At 38.8% G+C, this 15,163-nt stretch overlaps 3 protein-coding genes across 6 annotated transcripts in view; 1 reads left to right on the top strand and 2 right to left on the bottom strand.

The window, feature by feature from the left end:
* Positions 1 to 4,328, bottom strand: part of LOC105383314 (guanine nucleotide-binding protein G(o) subunit alpha) — a 48,925-nt gene extending 44,597 nt beyond the window's left edge. For 2 of the 4 annotated variants that reach the window (XM_048627543.1, XM_048627545.1), the window contains exon 1: positions 1,017 to 1,502. In XM_048627543.1, coding sequence (XP_048483500.1) covers positions 1,017 to 1,134 — 118 coding nt within the window. In that variant the 5' untranslated portion in view covers positions 1,135 to 1,502. Of the gene's footprint in view, positions 1 to 1,016; positions 1,503 to 3,992 lie in introns of those variants that run through there. The other 2 variants (XM_048627546.1, XM_048627544.1) reach the window with 2 other exon arrangements.
* A 942-nt stretch (positions 4,329 to 5,270) lies between these two features.
* LOC105383312 (X-ray repair cross-complementing protein 6) lies at positions 5,271 to 7,403 on the top strand. Its single transcript, XM_011553346.3, has 2 exons — positions 5,271 to 5,394; positions 5,520 to 7,403. Exon 2 carries the CDS (start codon positions 5,529 to 5,531, stop codon positions 7,293 to 7,295), a length of 1,767 nt encoding a protein of 588 aa, XP_011551648.3. The 5' UTR covers positions 5,271 to 5,394; positions 5,520 to 5,528; the 3' UTR covers positions 7,296 to 7,403.
* Positions 7,404 to 8,049: 646 nt separating this feature from the next.
* Positions 8,050 to 9,943, bottom strand: LOC105383311 (TM2 domain-containing protein almondex). The gene is made up of 4 exons (XM_011553344.3): positions 9,745 to 9,943; positions 9,415 to 9,653; positions 8,751 to 8,872; positions 8,050 to 8,418 (listed from the first exon to the last, which is right to left on the bottom strand). Exons 1-4 carry the CDS (start codon positions 9,836 to 9,838, stop codon positions 8,139 to 8,141), a joined length of 735 nt encoding a protein of 244 aa, XP_011551646.3. The 5' UTR covers positions 9,839 to 9,943; the 3' UTR covers positions 8,050 to 8,138.
* Positions 9,944 to 15,163: the final 5,220 nt, after the last annotated feature.

The raw sequence follows: 15,163 nt of genomic DNA, 5'->3' as shown, positions 1-15,163 counted from the left end.
TTAATGGTTGTGTTTTACCAAGGGATGAAACAACTAGCTTGTGACAGACCATGGTGGCACTTCTACCAACAGCTCTAAAAAGAATTTACTTATACTTACAAATTAAGTCTTAATTTGATTATTTTACATCAACCAATAAGTTTAGTAATATTAAGTGTAAAGCTTAATTAAAATTCAACTGGATGGTTGTTTTATAGCAATTTTAAGTCATAGAGCTGCTTTGTAACTTGGATTATTTGTTAAAAACATTGTTCTATCTACCGGAAATGACATTGTTATCACATACTTAAGCCCAATATTGTTTATTGAATATTTTCCAACAAAACAGGTAGGTTTGGCCATAATCTCCATGATCCAAAGATATATTTTAGAAGATACCTGATCTCATGTGAGTTATTTTGTATGCTGCTATGTGCATTTTATCATGTTTGGGTTATCAACTTATCATTTATCATACAATTAGCACATTTCAACCAGAGGATTATACAGTCAGGTACTGCATGTCGTTAGGAAATAAGTATGCATCAGATGCAATTCATACAGATCATGATATAATTTCATACTCATGCTATCATTTTGCAAGTAATCATACTTTCTTTATATTCTAATATATTATAGCAGTCATTTTTATGAAATTTATATTACTTATCTGTCTATTAAGCTTTAAATGTAAACCTACCTACCTAACAATTAAAATAAAAGTTGTGGAAAATTAATTTGCTCCAACAATTTTAGAACTGTCAGTGTAATTGTTGCATTTTGCAACAAATCAAGCATCACACACTTTCATTTCGACACGGAACAGACGCATAACAGAATAATGATGAGTTTCAATAGGAGAAAGCTGAATATGTTACAGACAGCCTGTATTCTGGATAACCTAACCCATGGGAGTTGCACGGGAGCGTTTGGATAACCGACATCGATATCACGTCACGTTGAGGCACTTCGTTAGTGCGAAATCTCATATGTTTGAGGGTGCGGCCGCGTGAGACGCCTCTGATCGTGACACCTACCTAACAGTAGTAGCTTGATATCCTTGGAGGCCTGGATGCCATCCTCCTTGAGGTTTCTCTCGATGAGCTTGCTGCGAGCGACCGCCGCGCGCTCCTCCGCCGACTGGGCGCACCCCATGGCGGCAGCTGTGTCCTGGCCGAGCCGGCGACGCCCCGAGCCGGGCGCGCTCTCACCGCTCCCTCTGCATGCGCCCCGCACGCGCGCTGCTGCCCCGCCGCCCGGAGCCACCGACCAACCAACACAGTAACCTAACAGCACCACCGAACCACTGTTTTCAACCGTTTCTAAAACACACTATCAACTGAAATCGATCACACACTTCGAACTTATTGAGCTTAGTCGACAATTATAACTGAATCCGCGTAACGGCGGAGCGAACTATAATTGATTTTGTAAAATACGTTCAAATACAAGATAATGGCGGCCGGATGACAAGCTAGCTCCGCTCCGTGACCGCGACCGCGCCCCGCTCGACTGACATTCGGGCGCGTTCGGTATTTCTCGTTGAGGCTCGCTCACACATGCGTAAAAGTTCACTCACCACGATATCGCAAGGAAAACGAATGGTATAAAAATTTATTATTATTTATAATTTAAATATTAATTAATTTTAACATTATAGAATATAACATTATGAAAATAATGCGAATTGCAACCTTAACTCCGAAGGCAGCGCCATCTATTATTGAATAGTTGTGAAATAGTTTGACAAACTTTTTCTGTGAACTTGTCACTTTTTGCCAGTAGCATAGCTTTCATAGTGCTATAGATAGACCTTTAAGCATGTTCCTACCTAGTTTTTTTTTTAAATACGGCTCACAACCATGGAATATGTCATGAACAGTGTAAAAAGATTTTTAAAGGCTGAAATACTGTCAGTTTCACACCTAAGAACATCCAGTGAATAATGGAATCCAGCGCTGTGATTGGCCGAGAGATAGGGTGACCAATTCAAATGCGGACATTCAGGGGACAATAATTATGAAACCTCAGCCCTACGTAAAGGTCTTCGCACATTATAACAACTCACCGGCGACTCGACTCTATGCTAGACATTGATATTTAAGCCCTGTGTCATATCTTCAAGGTTTAATTTCAAAAATGATTATAAAGTAGTATACAACGAGTGGCCGTATCGGAGTCTCGGAGAACGCATCGTACACTAAATGTCATTTTTTTTAAATTAAACCTTGAACATAGGACACAGGGCTTAAATATCAATGTCTAGCATAGAGTCGAGTCGCCGGTGAGTTGTTATAATGTGCGAAGACCTTTAACAGCTAACTAATCCAACTTTTGCCTTCGGTTAAGATTCGATTAGCTTTCCAAGTCAAAAGATAATATCACACTTCGCTTGTTATACTATTTATAGACCGAAATCTCCATCCTACAATCTTTTGATTCCTATACAAAACCTAACACCCACACGTCTTGTGTCAACGGGCTATTGATATTTAACTAAACCTTTTATCCGGGTTAAATAACACATAGGTAGTCGGCTACAGCTACTTCAGTAGGTAACTTACACAAAGGCGCCAGTACCTACCTACCTAATACAAAGGATGGAAATTTATACCATCTTCACATTATGAGTTTATGACGCAGTGGCTAATGGCTCATTGTGAGTTTTAAAAGTGCTGTTTTGTACTGTTGTCATTAGCCCTCTATCATCCACTGTTGGGTATAAACATCCTCTTGTGTATTTTCAGTCAGTTAGATTTTTCTCTGTTTGGGTGTAAGTGTTAAGTGCCTTTCTCTCGAAGGAACCTTTTTTGCAGGATTTATATAACTACACTCCCATCTTAAGCTTAATCCATTGCCCACCACAATGGTACACTGCGGGTGAATTCACACCATGGAAGCAATAGATGCTTCCATGGTTCACACATAGTACGAGTAAGAAGGTATACATACCTTCTTACTGTATGTATTTAAAAAAAAATGTCGCGTTTTACGCACAATACAGAAAATAAAATGGCCCAACTCTATCTATGCTCACCGGTGGTCCATTATTTATTAGAGATGTGAATTTATCAAAATCCATAATTATTTCTATCAGTAAAAATCTAGTCTAGGAGCGGTGGAAGCTTAGTTGGGTAAGCCCCTGCGTCCCACGCTGAAAGGTGCGGATCCGAATCCAGGCACTGACATGATGGTAGGTACATATAAAGTTCTTTAGAATTTACGTACAATGTAGGTATACCATCGCACTTAAGGTGAAGAAAAACATCGTGAGGAAACCTGCCTTTCTAGTTTTAGCACATCTACATAATTATGTGAACCCACCAACCCGCAGTGGACCAGAGTGGTGGGAAATGGTCCAAGCTTAGGAAGGCAGTTTTGATCTTGGAGATATGCACAAAGGTTCCATTCGAGAGAGCTAGGTGCACGTACGTACTTACACCCCCATAGAGAATAGAATAGATACGTCTAAGTAAGCAGACATCAAGATTAATTTTTATGATTGATAAAATTTAAGTAGTTAAGTCCTCGTGTCGTCTAAGGTCCATAAATAAATTCAAGAGAAAAGTTGTGCAGTTTGAAGATGGTGAGTTGAGTTGATGAGTGATCAGTGTGATCACAGTGATATTTTAATAATTATGTGTAATAGAACCTACACTTTTATACCATCCCTTTCCTCTCTCTTCTCCACCATCTTGATGTCTTTAAACTTTCCATAATAGATGCGTATGTACCTATAGTTAGTACAGTGTTGAATGTGACGTCACTAACATTATGATTCTTTGTATTAGACTAGTATTATGGCCTATTGTAGATAAGCTAAACCTATTTTTATGACCCCATAAGATATTCGTAACACCCTGACATCTGTTGATTGCCAGCTATAAGCGGTTACAATGTATGCGACTGTACCTACGAACGCAGTTAGCAAGAGCCGGCATCGGCACAGTCGATAGAGCTGGTACGACTGGCTGCGCGCGCAGCACTCCTGAAATAGATAGAGCAAGGCATACCGAGGAGCAGCAGCTTGATGTCCTTGGCGGCCTGGACGCCATCCTCCTTGAGGTTCTTCTCGATGAGCTTGCTGCGCGCAATGGCGGCGCGCTCCTCGGCGGACGACGCGCAACCCATCGCGATAGCGCGCACGGCCTGGCTCGCTACGCGCGGCAGCGCCGTGCCCCGGGCATGCTCGCGTGCCGTCGTCGCGCCTAATGCCGCGCACGCGCCCTGGTCGCGCACGCGTGTCTCGTGAACACTCAAAGAGCGGCTCTAGGGCTCACAAGGCAGCTGGTGGTCAGGGTGAGGGCGAGCTGTGACCACGGAACGGCTGCGTCGGTGACCCGCGGACGAATGCCGTGCCGCGCAGAGTGGTCGCGCTGCCGCCACTGCGCAGGTCCCGCCGCCGCCGGTCGTCTGCCGGCGACGCGCGCAGCCCTCCGTGTCCTCTGTCGTTGACACATTCAGTCGATTATGATACACGGCTTAGGTACAGCGAACGGGTCGGGAAGAACAACTGTTGAAGACAGACATTATTACGAGCGTCGGGCTCTATGCCCGGCGCTTCAGCTGAAGAAGAAATACTTATGTCAATCACATACAAAATAACAACTCAAAGAAACTATCACGACCACAATACATTTTAATACTTATTAATTCTAATACTTACTTCTTATTTCTAAACATCGTTGTAAAATACTAATACTTACTTCTATTTAATATAATATCAACAAGCCAAGAACATCTTTATTACTTCACGTCTTCGACTTCGAGCCTTCGCCATCAACAACTATGTATGAAATGGTGAAAGTAAGTGGTCTCCATTCGAGAACTCGTCTACCCGACCGGCATTTTGGTTCTTTGACCGTAATGGCCACTGCAAGTTCAGCTTCAAGATTTTAATACCTTTGATATCTTCAGTAGGTACCTTAGTTGTCGAGCTAAATTTTCCATTAGAGACCATACCTACTAGCTGCATTAGAAGACATGTTTTTTATTTTATTTTAATTACCTATATAGTTAATTTGCAGTACCAGGTGTCACTTCTATACGCAGTAATATTAGTTCAGTGGTGTGTGAATGTGATGATGATGGTGATAATAGAAACAAGAATATACCCTTGTTTATAATCTTTTTTTTACTCCTAGCGACATCTAGTGTCGAGGAGCCGAACCAAAACAAGATAAAAATAAAACTCGGAATAAGAAATCGAATGGGTGCGTTCGTAGTTTGTACCATAAACAATGATAATCTGTGATCTTATTTTTTGACATAAGACAATGTCTTATCAATCCACACTTTGACAAACGGTTTTGGATGGGTTTTGCGCGCAAACTTGTCCCAAAACACTTTGTAGGCACTTTACAGTTTTTTACAAAAACAAAGAAATCCTGAAAAAATAGGAGGAGGGTATTGTTGGTACGTAGTGTGTTTATTTTATTTAGCCGATGTCGGTTAAATGTTTGTATACTAAGTCCAGATTTAAGTACCACACAAACCTGAACTTTTCTGTAACTATTTTGACTTGGTATTTTTTCTTCCAGTTTGCAATAATGAGCTCCGACAGCGAAACCGAAGAGGAGCAGCCTTCCTGGCAAGGAGTACCGGCGACTGTCGTACTCATCAACTTGTACGATCCTATACAATTGAATACATCTTCTGTTGCTTACCAAGCTACATGTGATCTTATGAGAAATTACATGAGAACTGCCAGTAACCAACTAGTCGGTGCCTGTCTTTATGGAACCCAAGACTCCAGTTCTTCACCCATGGGCTTCGAAGGAATATTTGAAGTATTTCCACTCTCTGTACCATCATTGGATAGTTTCAAAAACCTCCAAAAAGTTGATATTTCTAGCTATGGTCAAGCTAAAGAGCTTAAGCTGTCAGATGTCCTGTGGCACTGCAGCCAGATGTTTGCTAACTGCAAGAAACTTCTTTCAACAAAAACAGTCTTGATGTTAACAAGAATTGATGTTCCGGCTGTAGAAGCAGATCAGAAGCCAACTCTCAAAAGAGTAGAAGAATTGGTTGAGTCGGGTATTCAGATCCAAATTATAAATATCTCAGAAAACACATACCATGTTGACAATTTTTATGAAAACTTGTTGAAGGTTGCACATAAAGGGGGTGAGTTCAAAATACCTGAGCCAGTATGGACTCCAAGTGAGGTAACAAACTTGATGTATCAACATTCCAACCGCCACACAGCTGTGGCTCGCCTTACAATGGAGATTGGTGAAGGTATGTCCATTGGTGTAGGCATTTTCAGTCTCTTGAAGTCACAAACAAAACCCAAAGATGTTAAAGTGGATATAGAAACAAACCAAATTGTTGCCAACACAACAACATACACAAAAGTAACAAATAACAATGATGTGGAAGATGATGAACCAGAAAGACCACCTCAAGAAGTGCCATTGCTCAAGTCTGAATTGTTACACTATCAAATTTTTGGTGAAGAGAGAATTGAATTTACAGACCAAGAAATGAAAAAGCTCAAAAATCCATTTGGTCCTCCTATGATAAAACTTCTTGGCTTCAAACCTAGCAGCACGCTCAACAAGAATAAGTGGTTTCTCAAGGGTTGTCACTTTCTATACCCGAGTGAGAGTGCTATAGAAGGGTCAACTATAGCATTCAAGGCCCTGCATGCTGCATGCACCGACATGTCTGTTATAGCCATCTGTGTGCTGAGCTGCAGAGTCAACTCAAGGCCATGCCTGGTGGCTCTCTCCCCCTGTACTAAACCATTTGGATTGGATATCAAATGTGGTTTTGATATTATTTACATTCCTTTCACTGAAAATGTAAGACCTGTTCCATCCAATGAAGAGGATATCAGAGGTGTTGAGGAGGCACACAAACTCCTCATGAATGATATAATTGATGAGCTCAGGTGTGACTACAAACCTGATATGTTTGAGAGTCCATCATTGCAGTCACTATTCTGTGCCATTGAAGCTCTAGCTCTGGAGAAAGAAATTGAGGAAATTACTGATACAACTAGACCAGATGTGTCCAAAGTAATGGGTCTTGATGCACAACTATTTTATGAGATATTTGGCCCTTTTGGTGCAGCTGCTTCTAAGAGACCAACTACAACCAAAAGTAATGGTGCAGGTGGAAAAAGAAGTAAAACTACTGATGATGTTGATGAGTCCCTGTTGAGAACCAGAATCAGTCAAGGCAAAGTTGAGAAATACACAGTTCCTGAATTGAAACAAATATTAGTGGAGACAATAGGTATTAAAACTGCACTTACTGGAGTAAAGAAGGCTGATCTTGTTAAATTAGTTATTGATAATTTTTCTATGTGATAATTTGATTATGTTGAATAGGATCATACATGTAATGTATAATTAATACCTAAAAGGAAATTGTTGCTGAAAGCACAAATTATGGAAAATAAACATATTTTTGTATCATGAATAATTTTGTATTTGTTTTACCACATTAATTTATTAATAAAGAAAAGGTATTTTTTGTATAAGTATTTCGTTAAATATCCTTACATATTTGAGCGGACTGAAGTCCAGATTAGCTTTTTGAATTACATCTCGCATAGCATAAGTTTGTATCCCCTATGGGATTTTTAGGTATTCACAAAACTTATGTACCTAACTTACAAACATGGTTGCAATCTAAAGTAGTACATATATGATATATGGTAAGAACATTTCTAAAATCATTAGACCATCGCCACCATGGCATTGCTGTGGCATTTATTATTTAATTTGACGTGGGTAATGATGAAAAAATAAAATGAACATTCGGGTTCGCATGAATGTAATGTCCTACCTATGTATTAATAGGTCAGGTCAACTCAGGTCAGGGCAATCCATGCTAAGGCGATTTCAAAACAATTTCTCAAACGCGCAGACAGGCTTCAATAGGCTCTAAGCTTTTACCTTGGCAGTGCGAGTGTTTCATTACTGCTAGTATTGAAACACTCGCACTGCCAAATTACTTTAATTGCATTTAACTACCAATAGTTATCTACCTACCGCTACCTGAACTTTTAGGAGTGAGGAAACTTGCAAGATGTAAGTATTATTGAAGACAAATCTTAAATCACAGTTATAACATACATTTATTACTTAAATTAAATAACACTGAACTAAACCACAATTAACTAGCACAATAATTATAATACTACCCACTCAAATATAAACAGAGCCATCAGCTGGACCTAAATGATGAATACCAATGAGGAGAGCGTCAACTAGTGTCCACACACCAAGACCTCCGAAGCTGAAGAGTTTCCCTATGCCCTCCTGCCAGTGGCCCAGGTAGAACCGGTCAGCTCCGAAGCCGCCCAGGGTCAGTGCCAAGATCAGGGCGGTGCCCCACCGAGTGCCCCCGGTCCACGAGCAGCGGATCTTCTTCAGGAATTTCCTCTCCCCGAGGCAGATGATGTCATCAGATACTGTGCAGTTTGTCCTGGAATTTGGATTCAGTTGTAAGTTAGTAATCAGGTACTATTATAAAAGGGGAATGATGTTAAGCATGGATTGATTTTATCTTCTATATCATTAGGTATATTATACAGTCAAAAAAATATGGATAATGGATGTAATAGTCTTCTCTTCTAAAGTTTGACTGTAGCAATGGTTATGGTACCTGATTTCCTAATCTATATTTTCCATCCTTTAAATTTTACAACAAGAAGCACTCATATCAACAGTACAAGTCCACTATGGTTGTTTTTGTGTTTAAAGCAAAAAGTCAATCATTCTTACTACTAAATAGATAAGTAACTAATAAAAGCTTACTTATAAAAGTTCATAGGTGAGGCAAGTGAGTTGCAGTTGGCCTTCTGTTCACAGCGGTGCTCCCACTTCTCTGTCTGGTAGCAGAACCTGCACATTGCTGCTCTGCTGAATGTCTTTGCACCCTGAAAATATAGAAAATTGTTCTTTGTTAACAAAAACATATAGACTTGAATATTATATTTCTGTTTACATAGGAGGTTGTGCCTCATAAATCGTACCTGAATGTTTGTTGATATACGTAATTTATTTCTTTCAGACTCTGGTCAGTATAAAAATGAGTGAATGATCTGTGGAATACTGACTAAGGCAACATCAACATAACAACATCCACAGTGAAAATGTGCACAATGAGAGCCTTTCAGGTGACATCATTATCAATACATATATGTGTCTGGTGCATTTTGCTGGACAGTCAGCAACTGAAAACTTATCTGTGTTGTGTGCCAGATGCAGGTGCACCAGCTTCATATTATGTAGTTTTATATCATTGTACCTTGACAACTCACAAACTGTCTGTATTCATTCAGGTATAAAAGTTTATGATCACATAACCCAGAATGGATTAAGTATCTATCCTTACCCACCATCCACAATTTCATGGTAAGTATCTTGGATTCATTGATCTAGTGATTAGAACTATACAAGAAGTCACTATGGAACTTACATTGCAAACAACTTTGGGGCTCACATAGCAGGAGTAGTTGTCAGTGGCCCCATATCTGCAGTCAAATGTCCTGTTGCAGGACACGCAGGGGTAGTGCAGGGTGTTGCACTCTGGAATGTTCCCGTCAGTGGCTGACGGACAGTTCTTCAGATCTTCAACTTTATTATTGTTGTTTACGTTTTTATGGCTCGATTCTTTCGACTTCTCCTTGCTGGGTGTGTCCATGTTATTGTTGCTAGCTGGGGATGTAATAATTCATTCGTTATTATCAATCGTCGAAGGTAACAATAATAACACAGAGAAACTGTATTTGTAATTTTGTAGACTTACCCATATCGGTTATGTGGATTGTATTAAATATAACTAAAAGTACTAAAATTAAACAGTCTCTTATCGATATTCTTAAAGGTAGGGCTCGAGGCATCGTGAAATTGTTTTAATAGTCACATTTCACAGCAAATACATTAGAAATTGAACAAAAATATGGATTCGAATTCGATGGATTGGATTCTCACTGTGTTGCTGCTGTCAGCTGTCAGAATAACTATCAGTCAGCTGTCACATTCGGCTCAAATGTCAAATTGAACAGATTTTATCTGTGCAGGACGCACCTCAGAATATGAAATCAACAGAAAGTTTTGAAATAGCACTGTTAGCACAGTAGATATTAGAGAAGTAGTTCCTTGGTTAGATTCTTTTCGTTAGAGAAATATGTTATGTTCCTTGGTTAGATAATATGAACTATGAACACTAGAAACAGTTTAGACAGTAGGTACTCACACTACGGTACACACGGTAGGTAATAGGAATTTAAAACACTTTCATTATTTCAGTCATATCAGTACTATTACTTACGCCCTAACAGCCCTCAGTTGCACCTAGGGTGTATGGGCGCCTCTGTTAATCTGAAGGATAACCATCTGAAGGTTGACAAAAAGTTAGGGGCCGACTGAGTTAACACTATAATAGTAAGTACTTTTAAGTAAGTAATATGCAGAGGATGGAATTTTATCACTGACCTGTTGAAGTAATCACGTCGGTAGGTCCATGTATATCCGAAATACTGAGCAACTTTCAATATGGGACTCAAGCTGAAAACGCGAAAAATACTTATGTTTCAAAGTTAAACAAAGGTAAAAAACTCAAGCAAAAGGTAAGTATTGCGATGAGGATTCAAAAGCACCTTTGTTATCCAATATACCCAACAAAACCCCTCTAATCTTATACACTTACTTCGTTACTATGCCGGGAATTGCAGTTCGTAGTTGGCGAGGTCACGGCCCGGTGGTCCTCACTCCATGACCTATTTCCGTGCAGCCATGTTGTTCTTTGTTTGCGTTCACTCAATATCTTCTGAACGAGATTGTGGCGGAGGTATTGCTGTTTATGCTGATGCTGTTTGGATGTCTGTTCTATTTTTGTTTCTTTGCCTGCAGGCGTTTAGGGGGTTTTGTAGGTATTCCGTTGTTGTATGGGCATCAAAGGGATCTTCCATAGGTGCATATGAAAAGAGGTTTGAGAGTAATGATTTTAGGGCAAGTTTTAAAAAATGTTTTAGAAATCTTTTAATCTGTATTAGGTACATAACTACTTAACAACCAATTATGGATACTTTTAGTAGCTTTTCCTATCATCAAAAAAACAGCAATGATCGTTTTAATTGAGATACAGTACGATCCAATTTGTAACTAGCGGCATCGGCAACGCGGCAACGGCGCGTAGATAAGTACATAGTTCCAGTGACGTCACACAAAAACAATTAAGAGTTATCCTGCGAGTTAGATGTCCTAGACGATATATTGCACTCTTGATTAGTTCGTCCGCTCCCTTCAGCAACTAATAAAAGTTCGGCAACAAACCGACGACGGAGAAGTTGCGATGATTTATTGTGGCGGTTGCTTTCTTTGTGCATTCCATTTTTAAATAGCTTTATTTTTCATTTTATGCAATCTGAAGAGGCAAAATTTTTGAGAATCTGGCCATTACTTAATTAAGTATTTTTCGATTCATTTGCAATAAAAAGAGATAAAAATTAAAAAATCTTTGCAAAAACGCCAAATTTAGAAAATTCTCTAAATTAAAACCACGTGAATATGGGAAGCAGTAGGTAAGTTTTCCTAAATTCGTAGAAAAAGAGTGGTTTAGGATGACCCCCTGAGACACCCTCTTTCGGCTTTCAATGATTTAAATACCATATCCACAGATTGCATTATTTATTTTCATTTTTTTATCAGGCTTCGTAAGTACATGTACCTCCCTAAATAATTTATCATGTGATAAGTACAAGTTAGATTACAAAAAACCCTATGCACATAAAACCTATAATTATGTCTTTGGATTTACTGAAAACAAACTCTCAATTTCCGCGCGCCCTTCCAGAGTTTCGGGAAAAAATATCGTATTCATTTGAAAGCGTTTTTCAGGGAATCATACGTGAATATTTTAAAGCTCTGCAAAATTGGGGCCCGCACCGTAGCGGCCCCTGCGGAAGAGTTGCGAGCCCCTGACCCGGCCTCAGGTGGAGACGAATATCACATACATAAAATGGGTGTGGGTAGGTATATGCGTATTTTAATTTACATATCCATAAATAAGTAGATGGTATATGAGTCTTTTATATTACTTAAGTTTACAGTCAGAGAAAACATCAGACAGTGGGATTGACCACTTACCCGACAACTCTTGCTGCTTGCTCTTGCAGCTTGCTTGTGTTGGGGTCCACCAACCCGCACTAGGCCAGCGTGGTGGACTAGGCCAAAATCCCTTCCCTAGAACGAGACCCGTGCCCCAGCAGTGGGGACATGATGGGTCGCGATGATGCGTCAGCTCCTGTGACGGGGTCAGATAAGTTATTGACACTTATCGACACATTCAGGATGAAATTTTATCAGTGAATGTACCTAACATTTATTAAGGGGAACGACTGGGAAATGTTGCACACTGATAAAGCTCCACCATTTAAAGTAAAGTAATCCGCACTCTTTCCAGCTACAAAATCTGCTTTTCTTCTCCTTTAAGTGGGTAGTATGTATGTTTGTAGGTACAGTATATACCTATACATATTATTGTGTTTATGTTTGTATCACATTCCATTCTTGCGGAGGACAAAGGTGGCAAACAGACAAGGGGCAGCTTCACCTTTGTTATTCACAGAATTTTAATAGAAATACTGTCCCCGATTCACGTGAATCGTATTTAATTTATGGAATCCGGCTTGTGGGACAAGCGGGAGTAAAGGTATAATGGATAGTTTAATTTATTGCACTGAAACAAAAGGAAACTATAGGAAGATACTTTTATAGTGAAAGCATTCGACATTTGTATGCCATATATTATTTACTTAACTAAACGTTATTACTATATTTGGCCAAGTCAAGTTAAATTAAAAAAAAAACTTCGTACTTCGTAGTCCGTAGCACTGGCTACGAACGCTACGGCGTGGCTACGAATTTTCGTAGCCAACGCAATGATGAACAAGTCTATGACAATCATGCATCATGCTATATTTTACACGGTATAAGTACCCAACCCAGTATAGTGCCACAAACTTATCTGTTCCGGTGACATCTCACGTAAATGTGTAATATTTCTTCATTCTATAAGATTTTAAGTTTGCCAGTAGTTGTAATTCGCTCTTGTGGTTTCAATAAACCCATCTAATCTATATCAATATATAATTAATTAGTAAATAATGAGATATGGATCAATTTAGTTCGCTCTCACCGGAACAGATAAGTTTGTCGCACTGTAGTTACCGGTAATACAGCATCAGCTGTAGTTGCTGACTATTAATATAACCTACGTCCAGATTATAAAACAAAATGGCGCAACAATAAATTAAAAATAAAATGCACACAGATTATTTCGCTCCACCGCGGGGCGGCGGCGGCGGCGCGGGCCGAATCCTCATTTCATGCTCGCTGCACTTGCAACACCCATTGCAATTATCATCCGAGATCATTGTGCCACCACTTTATTGTGTATGCTATATATGTAAACGTAGGTATACAAATAGAGATCTAAATAAAAGCATTGTTCAGGCTATTGAGATTATGGTCAACTTGGTTTTGCGCAAGACCTACGTCGTAGGTATATAGGTATTCCTTGGGAATTTTGGGATAAAAGTATATATATATAATAATATTTTAGTTAAACTGCAGAGTTGAATAAATAACAAACAAACACAGTTATGCCCGAAATATCAATGTCATAATTTTTAGAGAGAAAGTCGGGCTGTATAGTCTATGTATGTATTGTATGGTGTACGACCTAGGTACATACATCTTTATGATAATCTACTTTTCAAATTAGTTCCGTATACATATACTTAAATAAAAGGCTAGCCTTGAAATAGTGGTAGAAAAGCTTACCGCAGCCATACACGAAAGCGCCACGGCACCTTTCTTGGACAGAGAATTCGCTTTGTTTAATTTTTAAAAGGCCATGTTATGTCCGACTTCAGTGTCTCTCAGTTATGGTGATTGTAGTGGGGTTTTATTATCCCCTTTTATTAGGTAAAGTGAGGAGAAATGTCGCAAACATTCCAGCCTTATGTGAGCTTCGTGTCTTTTATATTTATTTTACAAGAGAGGTTGTGGACATTGTGTCCAGGTTTATGGCTTGTACAGCTGTAATATGAGAGATCGTGGTCACGTTTTGCTTTGTGTTTTTTCCGAGCGGAAAATAGGGTTGTTGTACGTTGGGAGTGGGTAGGTATTTGTGTCTGACTACGTAAACGTAACTGCTAGAAGAATGATTTGGAATAACCATTTTTATTTTGTGTGATAAGGGCGTGAGTCGTGATATGAATTACTTCTTAGTTAAAACATACTTAATTAAAAAATAAAGGTTGATAATCTTTACAAGAACATAATAATTTAGCGTCCAGTGAAATCAATATTTAGTCTGTGAAATCAAAATATGAATGGGCATCAGCAGTCTGGATTTCGGAGTGGAGGGAAAACATGTAAGTACTGAAATACTTTACCCAATTCGTAACCAGTGAACATTTCAGTTGTAATGGACGCCGACCTCCATTAGTGAACAACACTGATTCTCATAATGAAATACATTTCAAAAGCATAGATGCATGTTGTTTAAGTTGGTCGGTATTATTACATTAAATTTCGATAGTATTAGTGGTAAACAACTTGTACCTCTTTTTAAAATAAGTACCGATCTCTATTATTTTATTATTTATTATTTCGGATCTAATTTAATTTAATTTTTGCATGTGATTTTTTATATTTTGACTAACAATTTTTGACATGTTTTACTAATTTACTATGGATGTTATATCTGAAAATAAATGTTTAGTAAAATAATGTGAACTGACTCATGTAAATAGGTTGTATACTTACTTAAGACTAAATAGGTTATACCCTGCATGAGCATTATTAGCTGTATGACCGTTCTTAAAATTTAAAATTACAGAACTTTTGTCCTTGATAAACAGTAAAGTAAGTACAAGGGCAACCTCTTTTTTTTATTAAATCCAATATCAGCAACAAATAGTTACCAGCGTAGGCAAACTACTTCAATAAAGCTAATACACAAATGTTATGACTTCATTGCAGTTAATAAAAGGCGATAGCACACCGGAACAAATTGCAAATCTCCCGAGACACGGGGTGTATAAAATTTTACATTCTAATTTATTTTTATAGAGCGAGGGTGAAGGGTCTTACACTGCAGTTTCCCTACAAAGGGATTACAGATTTAAATTAATTTTTATTACCATGCGGACTGA

This window comes from Plutella xylostella, chromosome 19 (assembly GCF_932276165.1).
Source record: "Plutella xylostella chromosome 19, ilPluXylo3.1, whole genome shotgun sequence".
NCBI lineage: Eukaryota > Metazoa > Arthropoda > Insecta > Lepidoptera > Plutellidae > Plutella > Plutella xylostella.
Note: the sequence above shows the minus strand (reverse complement) of the source record. Positions and strands in the feature narration are given on the sequence as shown.

What these genes read in the sequence shown, in the direction of transcription:
- LOC105383312 (XM_011553346.3), top strand. Translation starts at nt 5,529, where the DNA reads ATGAGCTCCGACAGCGAAACCGAAGAGGAGCAGCCTTCCTGGCAAGGA.
- LOC105383311 (XM_011553344.3), bottom strand. Translation starts at nt 9,838, where the DNA reads ATGCCTCGAGCCCTACCTTTAAGAATATCGATAAGAGACTGTTTAATT. An exon ending in AATCCACATAACCGATATGG is followed by an intron (nt 9,654 to 9,744) that starts GTAAGTCTACAA and finishes TTACATCCCCAG; the next exon opens with CTAGCAACAATAACATGGAC. An exon ending in TCACCTATGAACTTTTATAA is followed by an intron (nt 8,419 to 8,750) that starts GTAAGCTTTTAT and finishes TCCAAATTCCAG; the next exon opens with GACAAACTGCACAGTATCTG.